Source organism: Pleurodeles waltl, chromosome 9 (assembly GCF_031143425.1).
Source record: "Pleurodeles waltl isolate 20211129_DDA chromosome 9, aPleWal1.hap1.20221129, whole genome shotgun sequence".
NCBI lineage: Eukaryota > Metazoa > Chordata > Amphibia > Caudata > Salamandridae > Pleurodeles > Pleurodeles waltl.
Window position 1 is genome coordinate 245151777 of NC_090448.1, and position 23512 is coordinate 245175288.

The 23512-nt window shown below is 42.7% G+C and overlaps 1 protein-coding gene across 1 annotated transcript in view; it reads right to left on the reverse strand.

Moving 5' to 3' along the window:
* SYN2 (synapsin II) overlaps positions 1 to 23512 on the reverse strand; it is a 1016740-nt gene that overhangs the window by 450963 nt on the left and 542265 nt on the right. Inside the window, exon 5 of the mRNA XM_069206656.1 lies at positions 14728 to 14817. Coding sequence (XP_069062757.1) covers positions 14728 to 14817 — 90 coding nt within the window. The remainder of the gene's footprint in view (positions 1 to 14727; positions 14818 to 23512) is intronic.

Here is a 23512-nt window from a genome sequence, read left to right on the forward strand (position 1 = left end):
CAAAAGGGGACACTTTCATGGACAGCAAAGAGGGAATAAAGGGTTTAGGAAAGAAGAAAATCTAATCACACAGACGGGCCAATATCGCATTTTAGACAAATAGGGCCTGATTCTAACTTTGGAGGACGGTGTTAAACCGTCCCAAAAGTGGCGGATATACCACCTACCGTATTACGAGTCCATTATATCCTATAGAACTCGTAATACGGTAGGTGGTATATCCGCCACTTTTGGGACGGTTTAACACCGTCCTCCAAAGTTAGAATCAGGCCCATAGTTCTTTAGAGACACAATGGCATGGAGTTCATTACGTGGGTAATGGATGCTTCCCATTTGGTAGCTACATTCAAAAACGCACCTCATGCACCTTTGGCTATGGGCACAAAGGCGAACTGATCCTTCAGTTTGCAGATTGATGAGGCCACCATGCTATTGGCTGAATTACTTCCTATTCAAAATCGTAGTCTTGAAACTGTGTCTTGTATGAAGACTGGATTAAAAGTAAATCGTTTGCAAGAAAGCAGAAAATCTTGTACTTGTCAGACAATTCAGGGTCTTTCTATTATATAAAATGTGGTAATCTTTATAAAGATAATTATAATGTTGTGCATGGCTTCTAATGCTGGCCTTTTTGGTGAATATCAGGAGTGAAATCCTGTTATTCACTGCTCTCACGTCACAGACGTCCCAAACAAAAGTTGTTAGTCACGGCCATGGTGTCAAGCAGCGAAGGAAGACCATTTATCCATATCAATCCTCCTCTCAGCCAGGTCTCCAGAGATCTAACTTGTTTCATCAATTTTCCCTGTCTTCACGTGGGGTTTGAACAGACATGGGGGAGGAAGAGGAATACGTGTGACACTATGCAGCTCCCAAACGCATTGACCTCCACTTGCTTCAAGCCTTTGCCGCACCTAACTGACAAGAAAATGCATTCCATGCTATTGACTAGCTCTCACTCTGCCAGTGAGTGGTGATGGTGTGGCTTTCAGTAGGAGAAGGACAAGAAATATGCAGCTGGTGTGGTGATTGTCAGTCTTATAGGTATTTTTGGACTTTTAGTTTTGAAGGAGCGTGCTCCAGAATGGACGAAGGCAGGCAGTATATCAGGTGTGTTATGTGTCTGGTTGTGGTGGGACTGTCGTGAAGGTGGTGGGTTACAGAGGGAAGAAGGCAGTTTTTGGTTTGTATTTCGGCAGGCGGTAATATCACTAGAAGATGCTGGGTGGTTGGAAACCATGTAAGTTAAATGTACAGCACATGAATGGGTTCAGAGTAAAATGTTGCGAATAGCTCTACAATGAGTCCTGCATTTCTACAAACTCAGTAGTGGAAGAGGATTTGCCAGACCATTGAGAAAATAAAATTGCACTTGGGAAGCTGTAGTTTGTGCATTGGGGCTCCTAAATACACCATTGACAACTCCCACGTTTTCTTGTTGTCTGCCTGAGGTCACTTGCATGCATGCCAACATTTGGAAGAAGGAAAACCAGATTTTGAAAAATAAATTGAAGGAATTTATTTTTCCTACCGACTTGCGTTGAAATTGAGCCAATTTTAGGTAGAAGAAAGCTAAGATAAAGGCGTTTTTGGCTTTAATACTAAGGGTCTCCTCTCTGAATCAGGCATGCTGGGAAGCACGCGCATGGAACCCATTCCAGGAGAACACCTCTGCTGATGTCAGATACCCATCTAAGATAATGTATATTGTCACGTCATATACATTAAGTGGTTTAGCATTTACAAGTTTTTAATGATGTTGAAAATATTGTCATGCGTAAGAGGAAAATAATTGCTCGCAACAAACGTCCTTTTACCCATAACTGATTTTACTAATTATATGTCTTTATGAATGTGCCAGTACAGAAAACAGCTGCCCAATAGGCACTCTAGATACTGGGGATGCCTCTTGTAACCTGGCACAGCTACTGCTGATTTAAGTATTGGCTGACATGCTCCCCTTGATGACTCGAAGTAAAGAAACCAGCAGGTGAAAACAAGCTGATGCAGCGCCTTCGGTACTTGGATGTGCTGAGAATCAGGCATGCCTGGCTGTGTCTGGTCTCTGCTCTGTCTTGTCACTGCTCATGTCAATGAACGAGTTGCACGACAGTGGCTATCTACCAATTTCTTAATTTAACCTTTTTATGTCAATATAAGGGAAAACAAAAACAATCATCTGCGCAGCAGGACATGGTATGCGCAATGATTCCCCCCTCCCCTTTTTTTTAAAGAATGGTTCTATTTGTGTACTATCTTTAATGTTGTCTAGAATGAGTGCTTGGGAGTCCCATTCTCCCCATGACACCACCATTCCTCTGGTGGAGGGAGCCTAAATCGAGCACTAAAATTATGTTCCTGCTAGTTGGTAAGATAAATAAATTACAGCTGTTATCCAGGAATTTATAGTTGATTGTGAGGATTTACAGGCCCTATTGGCAGAACCAAAATTAAAAAAAGGACAGTCACGTTTCCATTTTCGTATTCCAGATATCTGTGCAAATAGAACTTCACAGCTCTCTCAACATTTAAAATATGTAATGGGGATTCTTAATCTGAAGAAGGGTTTGGACATAAAAAGGGAGAAAGTTACCCCCTGCTCGCTGTAAACGCTGAATTTACTTTGGGGAAAAAAACAGGATCTCTTCTCAAAACAAGCCTATCATTAAACATCCTCAAGAATGAACGATGGCAGAGCAAATAACCCGAGTCTCTGATTCTCATTACACCTAAAAGATCATTTTGAGCTAGAAATATAGGTAAGTAGTTCTTGAAAATGTTAAAAGGGTGGTCTTGAAATGCTGCCAAAACCAGAGGAGAACCCAGGTTGGGAACAATTTCCTCTCTTTTGATCTTAACAAATCAAAACCTTTGAATAGTCAGGAAACCACTGATTTTACTGTAGATAAATCAGGCCACGGGTATCTGTAAGCTGTAATGGCTGACCACTGTAATTGTAGGGTAGAACACGAAAAACATTTTTCAATAGCCGTCTGTAACTATGTTATTGCACCTGGTACATGTGATTTTACAGTAAAGTACCCTTTATTAGGAAATAACTTCCGGAAACAGAGTTTTCGTGAGCATTTATTGGTGCTGGGAAAGTAGCTTTATGAACATATATTTCATGCAGTACAACTGTGTTATTTAAATTGGAGAAACATGTTACAGGTCAAAAATACAACTAATAACACATTTAGCACGACATTTAAGCTCCCGAGACCAGCTATAAAGGAGGGCCCATCTTTAGTATCTTACATATAATGAGAAGGATAGAAAGTCTTAAAATCCATCACTAGAGTATCTACAAACGGTGATATGTGACTAGAGTCCAGCTGGCCGATAGAGCAAGCTGGCAGTGTTAGAATGGCTGGTTTTACAGGTAGGTGTGTGGACTGTTCTTTTGGCTGCTTTTGGGCTTATTTTATGGCCCGGTGGCTCGGTTTTTACCGTTGTTTTCCCTGATGTTACCTTAAACATTGCTTGCAGCAAGCACAAATACATGCGGTGTCCCATATCATGTAAAACATCTACACAGCTTTTTTTTTTACAAGTTAAAAACTGCCCCAATATGCAGATGTGGGCCACTTTTGTAACTATCTGATTCGCTAATGTGGGTCACTTTTATGTCTGTGACATCTTTACCTGCTTACCACACCTGCACCCTCCAGAGACCAACTGCAACTTCCCAGACAATGCTTAGCCTTTAACATTAGCCTTCTCTGGGCTCATTTATGGCCTTCCCGAGCTTGTAGGTAAGTGTTAGCCATGATACTAGCCTCTTAATACATCATCCAATGTGAGGAGAAAAAGCGGAAGCGGGCACACGCATTGCCTCACGATCCTCTTCTATTGCATCCGTACCGCCAGTAGACACCCTATATTAGAATTCATCTATTTCCCTTAGGAAACCCCTCTCTTCACTGAAATACGCATTTAATAGCACATTACACATTAGCCTACCCACAATCCTTTCTGTTTTTTTACTGGCACTATGAATGACACCCTAATGACTTTGATATGGGACACTGGCTCTTTTGCTGTTTTCCATTCTTCTCTCCCACGCAACACTCTTCCCTGACGGGTCCTGCCACACCCATCACTGAATGGAGCAGGAGGGCTTCGAGGACTTCCGTCTTATTTCCGTTTGTACACAGCAAATCTCATGTCAAAAACTGTGAGGGATAACGGGCAAGCTCTGCAGTTCATGCCTAAAGATGCTGGGTCCTTGGGGACACAGTAGAGCGGTGAATGAGAAAAAGCTGCAAATTCTTATCAGTATGCAGGCCAGACCACTTCTGGTTACACTGTAATCCCAGCCAGTGCTTAATTTGTAAATACAGAGGTGCCGGTGCCCAAAGCACTCCTCTTAAACATATGGCTGATGTAATTAAATGTGTGAACATGGACTACTGAGGCGGCGTAATCCTGGCGGCGTAATCCTGACGTCATCTCGGGCCTCTTCAATCCATATAAAGCCACTCACCCACCTTCAGCTCACTCTAGCAGCTTTTTACTTTCTTCCTTTGTGAAGCTCTTTCGTTTTTCTCTACATCCCTCTTTCCTATATGTGTCTTTTGCTCGCAGCAAATGCTTGAGGCATACGAGTAAGCCCTGGACCTCAAAAATAAGTGCCGGTGCTCAGCACCGGAAACAACAACCACAAATTAAGCACTGATCCCGGCCCATCTGCAGTTTATCGCAGATTGTAAACAGGCCTTTTCACATCTGTTTCCAGTATTCGATCTACCCTGAATGTTCTGTAGTTTAGATTAGTTTGTAATGTGCTCCCGATGGTGCTCTTAGTATATATCCGTGGCCAGTCCACCTCTGAGCTACTTTTTCCATGACCACTCCATTCACATTGCACTTTATAAGTAGGCCTAATGACTGCACTTTCCGCTGAGTAAACTGACCTGCCTTTGCAATTCACAATCATGCCTGCCTACTGCACAGTACAGCTCTAACCGGTATGTTTGCTGTACATAAGAGTTTGTAACTGGGCATATCTGCTACGCATTACAATTTGTACAAGTCTCTGGTATTTTTAAATTGTTCTCCCGTGCTGATTTGTGTTTGTAAACTGCACGACGTTGACGTTAAAGCCTTGGGCTTCCCGCACATTAAAGTTTATACAGTTTAAAAAGCTTGCCTGTTATTCATTACTGATAGCAACAGGGCCAGATTGATGTATTTCATAAACGGCAATCTTCCCTGGCCTTTCTATTGCACTATATCCTTTACGATCTAGTCTGCATGGTGGCCTTTATACACAGTAATCTGGTATTTCTACTGCATTGTATAGTTTATACACTGGAATTAATGATGCACATTACAAATGGCATCCTAGCCTTTATACTGTACTTTATAGGTATAAACTGGATTGAATGGGGTACTTTATAAATGAAAACCTGTCATTTCTACTGCAATGTACTGTTTATAACCTGGACTGAATTACGCACTTTATATATGGAAACCTGGTCTTTACACCACACTGTACTTCTTTATATCCTGGCCTAAATAATGCACTTTATAAATGGTAACCTGGCCCTTATACTGCACTGCATAATTTTCAATGTGCATCACAAAATGTGACCTACCCCCCTTCTTCTATAACCTAATGTAGATTTTCATGCTTGTGGGAGGAGCAACTATACTCATTTTTTGTGGACCCTCACACACCATATTGGTGTCACGCTTCATCATTGGGTCACACCCCAGTGCCTAAAAACTGGGGTGGGGTCAACCATGTCTCAGGGAGCACTATGGATATTGTTCCTAATCTCACAGGCTAATCAAGTATTAAAACCACCTAGTGTACACCTCGGTTACCTTTTATTCTGGGTCCCGCTGGTATGAAAAAAATATATTGATTGGGTGTTTTTTAGGGGAGGGTTAGTACCCAATGTACCTTAATGCTGTGTTGACATGTTTCACCTCTTCTAAACGGCCATGTATTAATCCAGGGCTTTCGTCAAGACTACTCCTATTCATTGCCCCATATTTTTTATGCAGAATGTCCACAATTCTAAACGTTTGTGTCAGGTCAGTCAATCGTCCTTAATAGTGACGTAGACATACGTACATAAAAACATGCATAGGAGTGTGAGGCAGGCCTACTTTCCTTTCCCTTGGCAGCAAAGACCTATATCAGTGCCTATTTTCATCAAGTTCGTGAACGTGCAGGAAAGAGAGAATAATAATTCATAATCTGAGCTATTCTCTATAACAGAGGTCAGAAAAAGGTTACACATTGCCAAAACGGTACACAGAGCATGCAATTTCAGGTAAGTGCCGCCTGCCAAGATTTTTAATATTTGATCATTTCTATTAGACAATAAACAATATCCAAAGTGCTCCCAGAGACATGGTTGACCCTGGTTTTTAGGGACCAGAGTGCAACCCGATGATGCAGCATGACACCAATAGGGTACGTGAGGCTCAATAAAATATAAGCATAATATCTCCTCTCACAAGCAGGACAATCTACATTAGGTCATAGAAGAAAGGATAGCTGGATATTTTTTGTGATGTGTATTCTAGAAACAGAGCTTGTGTCCCGCAGTCCCTGTTAAATGTTCTCTCTCCCTTCGTTCACACATAAGTGTGGCTCTTGATAATAGGTACTTTACAACATGGCTGTTAGAAATAGAGTCTTTGGTTGGCAGTTAGGTTACTCCCTGTCTAAGCAAGTATCCTTTCAGGGTAAGTCACACACAATCCAAATTATCCTGTGTCCACCCTTTGGTATCTTGGCACTGAGCAGTCAGGCTTAACTTAGAAGGCAATGTGTAAAGTATTTGTGCAATAAATCATGCGATAACCCAGTATAACACCACAAAAATACACCACACAGTGTTTAGAAAAATACATAATATTTATCTGATAAGATACAGGTCAAAACGTTTAAAGATGCAATAAGTAAGTGTTGAGATATCACTGAAAAGTGATATAAAGTGTCTTAAGTCTTTCAAAAGCAAACAAAGTCTCTTTCAAGCACGAAGTACCTGGTTCGCGTGAAAAATCTCCGCAAAGAACCGCAGAGGAGGAGAAGCGTGGAAACAAAGGGGTGTGCATTGATTTCTCGGGCTGCACACAGCAATGCGTAGTTTAGTTTTCATGCAGGGACGGCTGTGCGTCGATTTCTGGCACTCAGTCGTGGATCCTCTTGGTTGCGGGGTTTCCAGACGCCCTGGGGAGGGTGTGTGGATTTCCTGCACTGGCAGGACAAAGTCACAGGAGCTGCGTTGATCTGGTGGGCGTCGATCCAGTGGGTCGTGTGTTTAATTTCCGGTCGCTACGCTGGCATTGCGTCGATCTTCTCGTTGCGAAGTCGGGCTGCGTCCTTCCGGTTCAGCGTGCAGTGAAATTTTCACCGCGGTGCAGGCTGTGCGTCGTTTCTGGCAGGCTGTGCGGCGAATTTTGCAGTACAAGGAGTCCTTCTTGAAGAGATGACGTCTTTTTGGTCCTGAGACTTCAGGGAACAGGAGGCAAGCTCTATCCAAGCCCTTGGGAAGCACTTCTTCACCACAGCCAGAGAGCAGCAAGGCAGCAGGGCAACAGCAAGGCAGCAGTCCTTCACAGAAAGCGGTCAGGTGAGTCCTTTGGGCAGCCAGGCAGTTCTTCTTGGCAGGATCCAGGTTCTGGTTCAAGTTTCTTCTCCAGGAAGTGTCTGAGTTGGCAGGGGCAGAGGCCCTATTTATATACACTAATGTGCTTTTGAAGTGAGGGAGACATCAAAGAGTGGCATAGAAGTGCACCAGGTCCCCTTTCAGTTCAATCCTGTCTGCCAGGGTCCTAGTAGGGTGTGTGGCAGTCCTTTGTGTGAGGGAAGGACCTCCACCCTCCCAGCCCAGGAAGACCCATTCAAAATGCAGATGTATGCAAGTGAGGCTAAGTATCCTTTGTTTGGGGTGTGTCTGAGTGAACGCACAAGGAGCTGTCAACTAACCCCAGCCAGACATGGATTGTAAGGCACAGAAAAATGTAAGTGCAGAGAAACGCTCACTTTCTAAAAGTGGATTTTTAAAAATAGTAATATTAAATCCATTTTCACCAGTCAGCAGGAGTTTATATCACCATTCTGGCCATAATAAATATTACCTTCCTACTCTTTTCAGATCAGCAGCTACCACTCAAACAATGTATGAAGGTAGCCCCAATGTTAGCCTAGGAAGGGAGCAGGCCTCACAATGTAAAAATTAATTTAGGAGTTTTACACTAACAGGGCATGTAAACTACACAGGTACATGTCCTGCCTTTTGCCCACACAGCACACTGCCCTAAGGATTACCTAGGGCACACCTTAGGGGTGTCTTATATGTAGAAAAAGGGGAGTTTTAGGCTTGGCAAGTACTTTTAAATGCCAAGTTGAATTGGCAGTGAAACTGTACAGACAGGCCTTGCAATGGCAGGCCTGAGACAAGGTTAAGGGGCTACTGAAGTGGGTGGCACAATCAGTGCTGCAGGCCCACTAGTAGCATTTAATCTACAGGCCCTGGGTACATATAGTGCACTGTACTAGGGACTTATAAGTAAATTAAATAGTCCAATTGGGTATGATCCAATGTTAACATGTTTAAAGGGAGAGAGCATATGCACTTTAGCACTGGTCAGCAGTGGTAAAGAGTGCAGAGTCTGAAAACCAGTAAAAACAGTATCCAAAAAGTGGAGGGAGGCAGGCAAAAAGTTAGGGGTCACCACCCTAAGGCTGTCATGTCTAACAATGGCATAATGATGCACTTTATACATGGTAACCCGACCTTTATACTGCACTCTATACTTCACAAAGGGCCCGAATGATGCACTTTATAAGTGGTAATCTGGACTTTCTCCTGCACTAATAGATTATATCCTAGACTGAATGATGCACGTTTCAAACTGCAGTCAGGTCTAGCTAGTGCCCAGTGAACCTTATAACCTGGCCTGAAAGGTGCACTTTATACGAGTTAACCTGCCCTTTAAACTGCACTGCATACCTTACAATATTGCCTGAAAGATGCATTTATACATGGTAACCTGGCCTTTATAAAGCATGCTTTATAATCTGCCCTGAATGATACAATTTATATACATGGTAGCTTGTCCTTCTGTTGCACATTATACTTAATCCAATGGAGCGGCTAATCGGCAGAACGTGTGTGTTTCCATTAGAGGCATGAAGTAGCCATTTAAAGGCAGTGAACCCCACACATTCTGTATGTTTTGAGTATTCACAAAGAATCCCTGTGATATTCAAGCACAGTGTTTATGAATCTACAATGAGTGCCGTTAAAGTGTTCTTTGTGTACATTTAGTGTGAAGGATTTCCAGGTATATATCTCATGAGGTTGCTAGATGGTTCTTCACAGGGAAGAAGAAAGAAAGCACATTATGAAGATATATTTCCCCATTAGATTCGAAAGATAAATAGATAAGTTTTCCACCAGTGTAAATACTGTTGAAATACAGTTTCGATGTACATGTGGAACATTAACATTTTTCTATGTTTCCATTTGCAATCCTGTCGATGTTTGTAAATACATGGTATCAAAGGAGAACATCTATCATTTAGAGAACTCCACCTGTTAGTTAAGCTGACCACCTCACTCCAGGTCATTATGGACCCTGCCTCCAGTCCTGGACTTTTGTGCAATAGATAAATGTCTTCTGGATGTTGTACCGTTGTTTTGCGTCCACTGAAATAACACACCTGAAATCAATGATTTGCAGATTAAAAGTTTAAGAGGGGAGATATTGCCCCCAACGACCTGGAGTGTGGTGCCAGTCTTACTGTAAGATAACTCTTTTGTGAATCAGCCTTTATTAATTGATTAACATTACCGATTGCAACTTGCACTACTTGCATGCTATTACTATTAGTGGGCTTCTGTATATTACAATTCATAACCTATGCTTAAGTATCTGTTATGGCATATAAGCATGTCTAAGCCCTATTTATTAAAGTTTATTTACTGAACAATACCAACTGCAACCTAACTTGAATGTTTCTTATTTCAACATGAGGCTCACCAAGGAATATGTTTACTAGTCAATGTATATCCCCGGTAAGATAATTATAAATATAGTCAATACAGTTATATGGATTCATCAGTGTGTCTTTGCAATCTATTGGGTCATCATGCGTACTACTGAAATGTGATTTCACATCACTGCTTACAATCTGTTGTTGAAAAGAACTTATACCAGGTTTGCAACAAGCCAAACCCCTGAGCTGTTCCCAGGAAAAATAGGTCTTGAGTCTACTCCGGGCAATCTGTTGACCTCCTGGTGACTAATGCTCTTTAAAGGTGTCCTTTAGAGAGGGTTCTGTGAATTCAGTGGAACCTACTGTTTTATGTGGGATTCACACAGCTGGACTTCTGGAATGAGAAAGTGAACTCGAAACAATACTGAGGGGTGCGGGTGATTTCCTCTGTTGAGACTTTCCTAAAAGATTTCCCTCCTTAAATGAGCAATGTCACTTCAGAGGAAAATATGATTGTGTTTGGTACAGGGAAATTGCCTATACCTTATTTCATTTGTTATCAGAGAATGAAACTGTGAGCCAGGGTATGTCTTAAAAGTCAGGTTGGTGAGCTGCTGAAAGTATCCTTTCACATGTGGCATTTCTATACAGATCTTTGTATATCCCTGAAAGTTCCCAAGACCTGTAAAAACACCTACTGCATCCAAAAAACGGATAAGGCCTCCTTGCTGCTACTGGCTAGAGTTTTATCATCCAAAGCACTGAGTTCGACAAAGGTCTTGTGCTTGAGGTACGTGGAAATCAAATAAGATACAGTCTCCAGAATGGTATGGCTAAGCCTTTTCAGCCACAACTATTTCTAAGAACAAAAGGTATACAACTGCAGCAGTCAATTACAAGCAGATTTATAGAACACACAGAAGACACCTCAATATGTTTCCATATTTTTTTATTGATTTTTCAGGTTCTGTTTTTTTAATATTATTTTCAATGGAGATAGGCTTTTGAATGTAGGTGGGTCTTGTTGATTTTCAATGGTACATTTTACTATAAAATTTCAGTGATTACAGTTTTAGGGATTTTGGTTTATTATTTTTTTATTGATTTTTAAGGAAATGATTTTACTGTTAATATGGTTACTATAGGAGATCCCAAGTCTTAAGCAAGTCTGAAGGAGATGTGCCTTTTTTAGTTTCTCCTAGTGCCAAGACTTATGCTGAGTTTATTTATGAACGCATCAAATCTTCACCATGGTCCCACAAGGCTACCATGCAGTCATTAATCAATCATAAGCTTTCTCATATGACAATCACTTTTTGAAGATTTTTGAGTTTTGTCAAATCCAGAAGTTGAGTACCAACTGAGGAAAGCTGCCCTCAGCAGCTAATGGCTGGGTCAGAGGCTGCCCTAAGTGACTCTCATCCACTCTTAGCAGCTTTCTGTCTCCAAAGGTTACCTCGGTCTTCATTTCTGTTTATCTAAAGTTGTGGAACCCGCACCAAAGTCAGACCTGAACTGACAACTTAAGGTTTCTAATTGTAAAGTTAGGTTTTTCCAGTAGTCTCTATATCCATCGCCAGGTCAGAAATTCCATGCAACACTTCAATGTCCCCATAGTGCAGAGCTAGCTAAAGTGTTTTCAATTGACTTATATTGGGTACTACTAGCTTCCATTATAATGGTTGTTGTTGTGGATTATGTTAAATGATTAAATTTATTTTACCAGGTATTCTCTGTGTACATTTTCCAACCTGTTGTTGGTAATTAGTATTTTTTTTAAAATGTTATTTTAACAGCTTTGCTTTAGACGTAAAGGATTCTGGGCTATTGACCGCACTGCTTTAGTAAATATTAATGCTTGAATCTTTGCAGCACTTGTCATAGACAAAAATTTATGCTGAACCTGGGCTGCTTAGAGGTGCGTGAAGGAGGAGCCAAGGAACACTTCAGGATGGACTTTAGCACGCATCTGTGGGAATTTGGTACAAGGGGTTTTGCAGGAGCTTTCCTATAAAATATGTAATTCATGGGAGCCTTCAATCCACGACCTTATAAATGAATTTTGCCTTCATCCTATTTCCTTTATATGGTCATGGAACTCCTCTGTGATTTTCAATATCTTTATATTGTACAATGGTAGGTACTTTACACCATATATACAATTTCTCAATAATTCTCTATAGGAAGAAAAACACTTCTACATTGTCAAGACATTTCTAAACAGAAGCAAATAATCAACTCTCCTAAGAAAGGCAACTAAACGCTTCATTCCTTAAAATGGAGCAAACATTATGCTAATTTCCCTGCGATTAAAATAACCACATTCCCCATAGAGTATTAAAGGACACATAGTAAGTGTGAAGCAAACAGGCACCATCAGATTTTGTGCTATGAATTCTATTTTATGGAATAATTCTGTGGGCAGGCCACATAGTAGCACACATCATACATTTGGAGCAATGCAACTTACAAACCGAATTCTAAAAACAAAATGTAAGATTATTTGTCTACAACCTCTGTAGTCAGTCCATTTCGAAGAACTGGGTCCCTGGTCCAAATCGGGATGCAGAAATAAGATTTATTTACAAAGAACCCTGATGTGTCTGCATCAATTCTTGAGCCAACAGATTATATAAATTTCAGAGAGGAGCTAATTACTCATTTTTAACAATTTTAGTAAATTCAAGGATTAACCATTGATGCAATCCTCTTGAGTGCCACTGATGCTACAGAGTAATACAACAGTAGCTCCACAACTGAAGTTGTAGAGGTCTATTTGGATAGTCAAAGCCACAAGGAACCAGGATGTGGGATTTTTCCATATCAGATTCTTGTTCCCAGTCGGCACAAACATAACACTGATCTTAACAATGTACAGACCGAGAATGCCACAGCCATGAACACCTGTACAAACCATCTTGTAAATGATTGCTGGATATTGACAAAGGCAGTCATTCAAAAACTCTTCCACCTATGGAGCAGCATTCTGGGTATAAAAATTGGTATGGGCATCATAGCACACTCAGTAGTATAGGGTTGGCTTTTGAAATGGTTCTGGGCTTTCAAAATGGGATTCAGTTTAAAAATTGGTATGGGCATCATAGCACACTCAGTAGTATAGGGTTGGCTTTTGAAATGGTTCTGGGCTTTCAAAATGGGATTCAGTTTTCGGAATATGTTTGAGGAGTTGAGTGAATGGGAACACACAAGTTAGGTGAGGAGATTTTAATGAACTGTGAGTTATTGATCCTTTAGAGCAGGAAGATAACCTTATCAGGTCCTTAATCATTTTCTGTGTTCAGGCATGAGCCAATTGCCCTAAAATGTATGTGTGTGGAAGGCAGTTGCATAAAAAAACATTTTAAGCATTTCAGTAGACTATTAAGATACCAAAGCACAGTGTCATCTCCTCCATGTTCTACTGGCAACAATGGTGACTGGATCCTGGAGAGACTATAAATAATCTCTCCATATCTTCATCTTAGAACTGATGCAATGTAAGAATCTTTTTAATGTTCTAGATCCTTATATTGGTGGATGTGCAAATCGAAGAGTACCCTTTACATCAACTATATTCCTGCTACAATTCACATAGGGTATTGGAACTGTTCAATTATTATTCATAAATAACAAAATACATAAAAGCGTTTACTAAAGATAGCTCTTGTACAAGAAACACCTTCATATGGTCTACAAAGGGTCAGATTGGCCTATAAGGCATCCAGTCAATGCTGGAAGGGCTGGTCTTACAGGTTAGAGCGTGGGCTGGTTTTCTGGCTGCTTATGGGCTAGTTTTATGGTCTGGTGGAACAGTTTTTACTGTTGCTTTCCATGATATTACCACAAACAGTGCCTGTACCAAGCTCAAATCCATGAAGTCTTCCATACTTTCCATACCTTGTGTACACAGAGTGTTTTTATAAGTTCAAAACTGCCTCAATTGGCAAACAAGGGCTACTGTTTTGTTTTAGCTTTCTAATTCACAGATGGGGGCCACTTCTATTTTGGTACTGGGCCTACTTTTCTGTCCCAGTCTGACCTTAAATCGACATAGTTGGGTGGGTGAAATTTGGCATTTTGTCCTTGCATAATGATTGCAATTTTTCTTTGAGATTATGGTTATTATACATAATGCCTTTGGTTGATCATCTGTGAAAGAACTGTATTTGTGGCTATATCTCATACACTAAAAAAACATGAAATAGTGACTGGTTCCAGGAGAAAATGTCTTGCAACCACAGCACAGATCAGTTTTGCAATTTCTGTTCGGCCTAAAATAGTGCTGGGCATGAAAATAGCATGGAAGCAAAACATTACGCAAAAAACAACATCCTGGAATGACTTGAGATTTCACTGTTGTTGGAAAAAAACACCCAGAAATTATCCAAATGCGTTCAACTATGATGTCCTTGAAGAAACAACACAGAATCTAAGGACTGTCTCACAGTAGTATTCAGTCCAATGACATTAAGGTGTACCAGCCCCAGGCAATATAATGCTAGGAAATTATCCTGCCACCATCTCAACAAGTTTATATGTATTCGATTTCAAGGGCCTCTCCTCATTCTGTACTGAGTCTGCAGAATATATTCTTCGCATCAGTAGCTCTCTGTAAACACATACGAGTCTAAACAACAAGTAGATCTGCCAAAGTAGTCTTCCGTGAGAAATATCAAAATCCACAGCAGTTTTATGTAAGGTTAAAATCGATTATATTTGTTGTACTATGATGAAATAAAGTGTAATTTGTGTACACCTACCATTTCCTTGTGGTCTGGGTAAAATGTCTGTTCGATCAGAGGGAATTTTTCTGGGCCCAAGGCCTTATACGTTGACACCAACTGTGCAAACTGTAAAAGTAAACAAGGAACATTTAACAATACATACTTGCTATGTTTTTTAGTTTATTTACATCTCTTTAATTTCATGGTTCACCCCCCCACCACCACATGAAGAACAAAATACTCCGAGTTCAGTGTGAGATTGGAATTTTTTAGTGATTTTAGGATTATTGAAAAGAGTTCATTTTAAAAAAAGCAAACTTTGCAGAACAAGCATGGGCAAAGCCAATAGGCCTCGCCTATGGGCGAGTGCTGTGCGGTCATTTTATACTCTGTTAGGGCACACATATTTTAGCTTAGCATGTGCCTGCAGCCTGTGCCCTGTCACCTACCTAATTGATCTGAATTCATTTATTCTGTTTTATTTATTTTTAGTTTGCCTGCTTTCAGTGGGTTGTTTTTTAGCTGTAACTCTGTGATCCTGCGAAGGCATTGTTATCATCATTCTGTGCATGACATTTCACCATGTACCTCTGTCCAAGGCTGTCAAAAACAGTATATGATAATCCAGCTACCAATTGTCACCGCAAGAGTATGTACACAGTTTGACACAGGCACATACCCACATCAGGCCTTTTCACGGAACAGAAATAAGTTTCTTCTAAAAACACTGTACAGGCCAAGGGACAATAGGGAGATCATTCCAACCAGGATTCCGTCCATGCTGCATGCCATTTCATTGCTGACCTCAGCCCTGTCTCTGCAAACAACTCAGAAGACGGCAGACAGACCTCTAACTTCCAGCTAATGGGGTTGGGTGCTCCGCTCATGGACTAAGTACAGACAGACTTGGTTATCACCGCAATGCTCTCACTTAGTGGTTAGGTACAATTCATCTATGTATTCAAATATGTTGGGACTGTTTATTTTCTTCTCACTGTTCACCACCATTCTAATCCTATTATGTCTCATTGTCCTAATAATTGCAGCTCATATATTGTACTGTAGATTGCAGTTGTTTCAATATACATAATGAAAACCATCCTTCATCTCTTTCTTTGGCCTATGTGTGTGTGTATGAGACCTTTTGCTAACAAGAGAATAGAGTAAGGCTTGTTGACCACAACTTCCCCTGAGAAGCCACAGAGTGCCATGTTTCAGGCTGCCACAAATCACTTTTCTTTCAGGTTTAGGTGAGGTGCTCCTAGCTAGTAGAGAGGGCTGGGCGGACAGCTGCTAAATCGTTGTGGGATTGACTCAATCATCCACAGACGGTGGTTCTGCCGTCCCAAATCCAGCAGTCTCATTCCAACAAAGGTAGTTCCATGACACTAGCTACTGGCTTTGGCAATCAGATGAGGATGGGTAATGGGAGTGAGTAACTGGGAAGTGGGTGGGTGTGGATAATGGGATTATTAAAATAAAGCGATGGGAGGCAGCCAGTGATGACCACTTCATAGTGCTCTTTTTTCCTTTTCTCTGGAGACTAAACAGAGAGGGTTGGAAGGGGAAGATGAAACAGGGTGGAGAACGCTGGGAAGAAGAAACAGGGACAGAGGTGAGACTTAAAAAGTAAGTGGCAGGGTCATTAGTCCAGGGCTGTCAGCAAGTGTGGTGGGGTGGGAGGGGAACGGGAGTCTGCAACATGGAGAAATGGCGGGTGGGAGGGGATTTAAAAAGCAGCAACATGGAGAAGAGGAGAGGATTAGGCATAATGGCCAGAGCTGTCGGCTTTGGATCTGAGGAACTGGGTTCAAGTCTTGGTGTCAACTACAAGATCCTGTGATTTTGGATGAAGCACTTAATCTCCCAGGGTGAAAAAGAACCTGCAAGATTGAGATTAAGGGAGTGTCTGGTGATGGATAAAAGAGGCATGAGGTGGAATCAAGTCTATGCTGGCTTACTATTTGTCACCATGACATTTCAAAGTCCACAGGCTTCTGGGCAAAACACTGAGGCGTGCAATTACTGTTTTACAATTTAAGCACTTTCTTGGGGCCAGAGTTACTAACAAAGCACGCTATACCACCCAGCAACTAAAGTTACTATGCTGCTTTGCTGCACTGCATGAAAGAGAGTAGAACAACACCATATTTATGAAGTTGTTGCACTGCATTAAAGGGAAAGAGCAGAACAACGCCCTATTTACTAAGATGTAGCACTGCTTCCCTGCCTGCACTGGCACACTTTTGGCACCCTTGTGCCACCCTCTAAGGGTATTTGCATTTTCTAAAGATTTTCTAAACCACAGTCTTCGTACTGGAAGGGGGTTCATATTACTTTGGAATACAAACAAATGCAAATCCAGATTTGCGTTGGATAATAAATCTTACATAGACACTTTGCTTCAGGTCTGTGCTGCAAAAATGTAGACTAATAGACCTTTTGATACAGGTGTTGTTAGTAGTTAACAAAATAAGTATTAGGGAGAGGAAAATTAAGTAGAAACCAAAAGTTCAGACTAGTTTTAAGATATAGGCAAATTGGGAAATTGCAGAGGGACCCTACCTTCCAAGGCACACCAACTAAAATGAGTTTCTCCCTCTATCTCACATCTGTTAATATTTCTATCACAAGTTCTCTTCATCTCCCTTTGACTAACACAACACTTTATCTACCACTATGCCTCTCCTCGTCTATCTCTCCTGCAATCATCTTTCTCTTCCAATCTTAACTCACCCCACTTTACTGCTCTCTCTACTGCTCTATAAACCACCTCTAACTTTCTCTTCACCTTACCTCCCTTTGTTTTTTCATGCCTCCCCCTCTCTTTCTACCTCACCTTTCTCTACTTCACTTTCCTCTACATTGTTTGATGTACTTCATCTTTCTCTGTGATACCAATCACTAAATATTTGTATCCCTCTACTTTATCTCTATATCTACCCCCTCTCCATCTAGATCGACATCCACACTTTGTAGGAATCCTCCAAATCTCTTTCTCTCATTCACCTTCTTCCCTGTCTCAGGTCTCTCTTGTTTCTTCAACTTATCTCCTCTACCTCACCTCGTTCCTTCTTTTTCTATTTATACATATTTATGTTCCAATCCCCATTTTTTCTATCTCAGTTCACTCTCCCTTAGCTGTTTCTCTTAAATACACCTTTTTCTACTACACCTCTCTACCTTTCCTTCACAACCTCAATACTCTTTCTCTACCACTCTCAGCATCTATGTCTACATTGTTACCTCTGAACATTTATCACTTGCAGGTCTCTCTCGACCCACTCGTTGTAGCTCACTAATTAATTTCCATTATATCTCTCTCTACTCTTCTCTTAACACCCTCCCCACATTACCACACCTCCTCACTCATCTCTCTATGTCATTTCCTTAACTCACTTACTTTCATATCTTTTTCTACCCAATCTCTCTTTGTATCTGTCACTCTCTATCTAACCTCATAGTGTGTTTGGTACCTCTTCTCAACACCTCTCCCTCTTTCTACTTTTGTTCCTCTGTCACACTTCTCTAACTACCTTATTCCTTTCTTACTACCTTTCTTTTTCAACCTTAACTCATTCTATACCTAACAGCTCTCTTGATAAATCTCTGTCACATATCTATATATCTAGGGCCTGATTTAGAGTTTGACGGACAAGCTACTTCTTCAGAAACATGACAGGTATCCTATTCACCGTATTACAAGTGCAGTATCATAAAATTGATTTTTATTATGGTGTAAGAGATATCTATTACGTTCATGTCCTGCTAACTCTAAATCAAGCACTTAGGGGGTTATTACAACTTTGGAGGAGGTGTTAATCCGTCCCAAAAGTGACGGTAAAGTGACGGATATACCACCAGCTGTATTACGTGTTCCATAGGATATAATGGACTCGTAATACGGCTGGTGGTATATCCGTCACTTTACCGTCACTTTTGGGACGGATTAACACCTCCTCCAAAGTTGTAATAACCCCCTTAGTCTGTTTTTAGTTCCCTTTCACACTTCTCCACCTCTCCCACAAACCCATTCTCATTACCTCTCTGTTCTTCTCCTGTCTCATACTCCTTCCCATTGCTAATTCTTAAAAGAGCCAGATGTCATTATCTAGCCAGATATTTAAACTCAGAAATAGGGAAATAAGGACAAGACGGGGGAAAAATGTAAAAAGAAAATTATCAGACTTCTCTCAATGAATGGCGAACACCCTCAGAGCCATGCTTTGACTTTCAGTTTTTTTTCTTATAAGAAATCCAATGTTGAGGTGGGACTTATAATCAATTTCAAACGTATGTCAATTACACCTACAATTTTTGGTGCTATGTGCACATGTCTTATTTTGATATTATACATTAGTCTACTATACATCGACCAGGCGTTTCCTACAAATTGAGGAACAATCTGTTTAGAAATTGATTTCAATATGATGTATTATTTCAAGACAATAAAAATCTGGATCCAAAAACAAAAAATCGTTTTACAATGCTTCATCAAAACAGTCTCTTATTGTTTGGTTCCTGGATTTCAGTTGTTTTGTGTGCCACTATTACTGAATGTTTAACACACAATTTAATATTGTTTGCTACCATGTGGGATTGCGTTAGCAGAAAGTTGGTAATACATTCATAGTTTTTCTGAATATGGGAAAAGGGGCCTTTGAGATATTAGACCACCTTTGTTTTTTTAATAGTATTATTTACTTTATTTTGTTCAAAAATGTATGTGACAGTTTTCAATTTCAACCACTGCAAATGTAGCACAACGTGTGCACATTTAGAACTCTGCAAGGACTGGCATTCATGTTGAACTTGGGATTCTCAGCTTAGCCAGCACATACTATTACCAAGCAACTGAGTCTGAGTCTCAAGGAGCTGGAGATCAAGGTGAGACAGTCTGAATCCAGCAATAATGGTGGCAGCATACAGACAGGACCTGCTTGAGAAAAAAAGGTTTGTATACCCAAAAATGTGGTGCCCAGTTTTGTGGTGGGAGATGACATAGATAAATGGTTAGCTGCTTATGAAGTTGCACTAAGGGCTCATGAGGTTCCTGAAGGGCAATGGGGGGTAGCTATGTGGGGTTATGTGCCGCCATTGGGGAGGGACACACTTCTCACATTGGATCAACCTGATCAAAACACATACCCACTTCAGAAAGCCACTTTATTCGCCAAGTTTGGGCTGACCCCTGAGGGATACCGTCAGAGGTTCAGGGACAGCACCAAACAAACCACACAAACATGGGTAGATTTCTTTGACTTTTCCAGTAAGGCACTAAATGGATGGGTGCGGGGCAACAAAGTAGATGATTATAAAGGGTTATATGACTTGATTCTGAGAGAGCATATGGTTAATACTACTTTTACAGAGTTGTGCCAGCACTTAGTGGATAGTAAGCTGACTTATCCCAGGAAGCTTGCGGAGGAGGCGGACCTCTGGGTTAGCACCAGAGTGTCCAAGAAGGTACCTGGGGGGGACACCCACAAAGGTGGTCAGGGTTCCCAACAGAAGAAAGAGGGGGGAGATAAACTTACAGATAAGGAACTCTCCAAAGGCCCCCAAAAGAATTCCCAGGGAGGGGGTGGCAACCATTCCTTTTCCAGATTTGGGAAAAAGCCAGGGACATATGATAGGTCAGGGAAATCCAACCCCAAATGCATGGAGTGTTACCAGTATGGTCACTGTAAAGGCGACCCCCAGTGCTCCAAGAGAGCACCGTCCACTACTGGACAGACACCTGGGTTGACTAGTGTAGCGCTCAGGGGAGATGGACCCAGATAGCTTTGGGGAACAGGTAGAGATTTCCCTAGTGTCCCTGGGAGAAGGAGAAATGGTGCCCAAAGCCCACATGCCCCAAAATACTTCCAAATACAGGCAGTGGGTCACTATTGATGGGCAGAAGGTGGAGGCTCTGCGTGACACAGGAGCCAGTATGACTACTATCAAGAGTCAGCTGGTGTCAACAGAGCAGATAGTCCCTAATACATTCCACCAGGTCATAGTCGCTGACAATCGTGAGAGTCACATACCGGGGGCTCTGGTTCCCTTTGATTGGGGGGGGGGTCTCTGGTACTCTGAAAGTAGCTGTGAGTCCTGCCATGCCTGTAGATTGTCTGTTAGGCAATGATCTTGAGCATACTGCTTGGAAAGAAGTGGAGCTCAGATCTCACCTGGAGCTGTTAGGGTTACCTGAGTGGGTCTGCATGACCACACGGTCCATGGCTGACCGAGACGGAAGTCAAGGGCGTCTGGAGCCTGGAACAATGGCCCAGAGAGCTGCCAATAGGAGGGGCAAGGGGCGCGGGAAACCGGTCCCAGAAGTTCCCACAGTGGTTGACGGGGCTCCTGAGGAGGAGGCTCCCGAGCCAACTGGGGAAGACATTGCCACCCTAGGTGACCTACCGGAGCTTGCCGGCAAGTTGAGGGTGGACCCACCAGGGAGGAATTCTGTAAGGCGCAGAAAGAATGTCCCACTCTAGAGGGTCTGAGGAAGCAAGCCTCAGACCAGGCGGCAGGTGAAGCCTCTGGTGATCACCACATATATTGGGAGAATGATCTCCTCTACAGTGAGCCTAAGGTTCCGGCCTTTGGGGCAGCGCGTGCGCTGGTGGTCCCCCAGTGTTACAGAACCTTCCTACTGGGTCTGGCTCACGACATTCCCCTGGCAGGACATTTGGAGCAAGGCAAGACCTTTGACAGGCTTATCACCCACTTTTATTGGCCCAGAATGAGGACAAACTTAGATAAGTTCTGTAGATCTTGTCCTACCTGCCAGGCCAGTGGTAAAGCAGGGAAAAGGGTTAAAACCCCCCTGATTCCACTTCCTGTCGTTGGAACCCCCTTTGAAAGGGTGGGCATCGACATTGTTGGTCCATTGGACACCAAAACTGCCTTAGGCAACAGGTTCATCCTGGTTTTGGTGGACCATGCCACCCGTTACCCAGAGGCAATCCCTCTGAGGACCGTAACTGCACAGGTGGTGACCAGAACTCTGATTGGGATATTTACCCGTGTGGGATTCCCAAAGGAGATAGTGTCTGACAGAGGCACTAACTTCATGTCTGCATACATGAAGTCTCTGTGGGATGCGTGTGGTGTAACCTACAAGTTCACCACACCCTATCACCCCAATCTAATGTTCTTGTGGAGAGATTCAACAAGACCTTGAAAGGCATGATTGGTGGCCTCCCTGAGGCCATGAGGCGTAAGTGTGACGTCCTCTTACCATGCCTTCTCTTTGCTTACCGAGAGGTCCCCCAGAGGGGGGTGGGGTTCAGTCCCTTTGAGCTTCTCTATGGGTACCCTGTCAGGGGACCCTTAAGCATTGTCAAGATGGGGTTGGAGAGAGCTCCAAAGGCATCCCATCAGGATGTGGTCAGCTACATGTTGGCCCTCCGCAACCAGTTGACCCGCTTCTGGAAAGAGGCCCAAAGTAACCTTGAGGCCAGTCAAGAGGTAATGAAACGCTGGTATGACCAGAAGGCCACCCTGGTAGAGTTTCAACCTGGAGACAAAGTGTGGGTAATGGAGCCAGTAGAGCCTAGAGCTCTCCAGGACCGCTGGTCTGGCCCTTTTGAAGTAAAGGAGCGGAAAGGGGAGGCCACTTACGTAGTGGACCTCCAAACCCCTAGAAACCCCCTAAGGGTGCTCCATGTCAACCGACTAAAGGCTCATTTTGAGAGGTCTGAGGTCAACATGCTTCTGGTCACAGATGAAGGAATGGAAGAGGAGAGTGAACCTCTCCCCGACCTCCTCTCTGCCCAAGAAGGTGATGGGTCAGTGAAAGGGGTCATCCTCTCTGACTCCCTGACTCTAAACCAGAAAGGAGACTGCTATGAGCTGTTGGAGCAGTTCTCCTCCCTGTTCTCCCTTACTCCTGGACTGACCCACCTCTGTGTTCATGACATTGACACCGGTGACAGTCTCCCTGTGAAGAACAAAATTTACAGGTTATCGGATAAGGTGAAAGCCAGCATCAAGGAGGAGGTCTCCAAGATGTTAGCTTTAAGGGTTATCGAGAAATCCAGTAGTCCCTGGGCCAGCCCAGTGGTGTTGGTCCCTAAGGCTACTGCCCCAGGTGTGAAGCCAGAACTCCGGTTCTGTGTGGACTACCGGGGTCTCAACTCAGTCACCCAGACTGATGCTCACCCCATCCACCGAGCTGATGAGCTCGTTGACAGGCTGGGCGCTGCCAAGTTCCTGAGTACATTTGATCTTACTTCAGGGTACTGGCAGATCGCCCTGACTGAGGGGGCTAAAGAGAGATCTGCATTTTCAACCCCTGATGGCCATTACCAGTTCCGGGTGATGCCATTTGGATAAAAAAATGCCCCGCTACCTTCCAACGGTTGGTTAACGGGGTCCTAGCTGGCAAGGATGCCTTCTGTGAAGCCTACCTGGATGACATAGCTGTCTACAGTTCCAGCTGGGAGGAACACCTGCTCCACCTCAAGGAGGTGCTTCAGGCCCTGCAACAGGCAGGCCTGACCATCAAGGCTAGTAAGTGCCAGATTGGGCAGGGTTCCGTGGTGTACTTGGGACACCTAGTGGGTGGTGGCAAGGTGCAGCCACTCCAGGCCAAGATTGAAACTATCAAGGCCTGGCAACCACCTAGAACTCAGACTGAGGTGAGAGCCTTTTTAGGCCTCACAGGATACTACCGCAGATTTGTCAAGGGCTATGGTACCATTGTGTCACCCTTGACAGAACTCACTTCCAAGAAACAACCTAGGTTGGTGAATTGGACAGAGGCTTGTCAGAAAGCCTTTGACTCCCTGAAGGAAGCCATGTGCATGGCCCCCGTGCTCAAGGCCCCTGA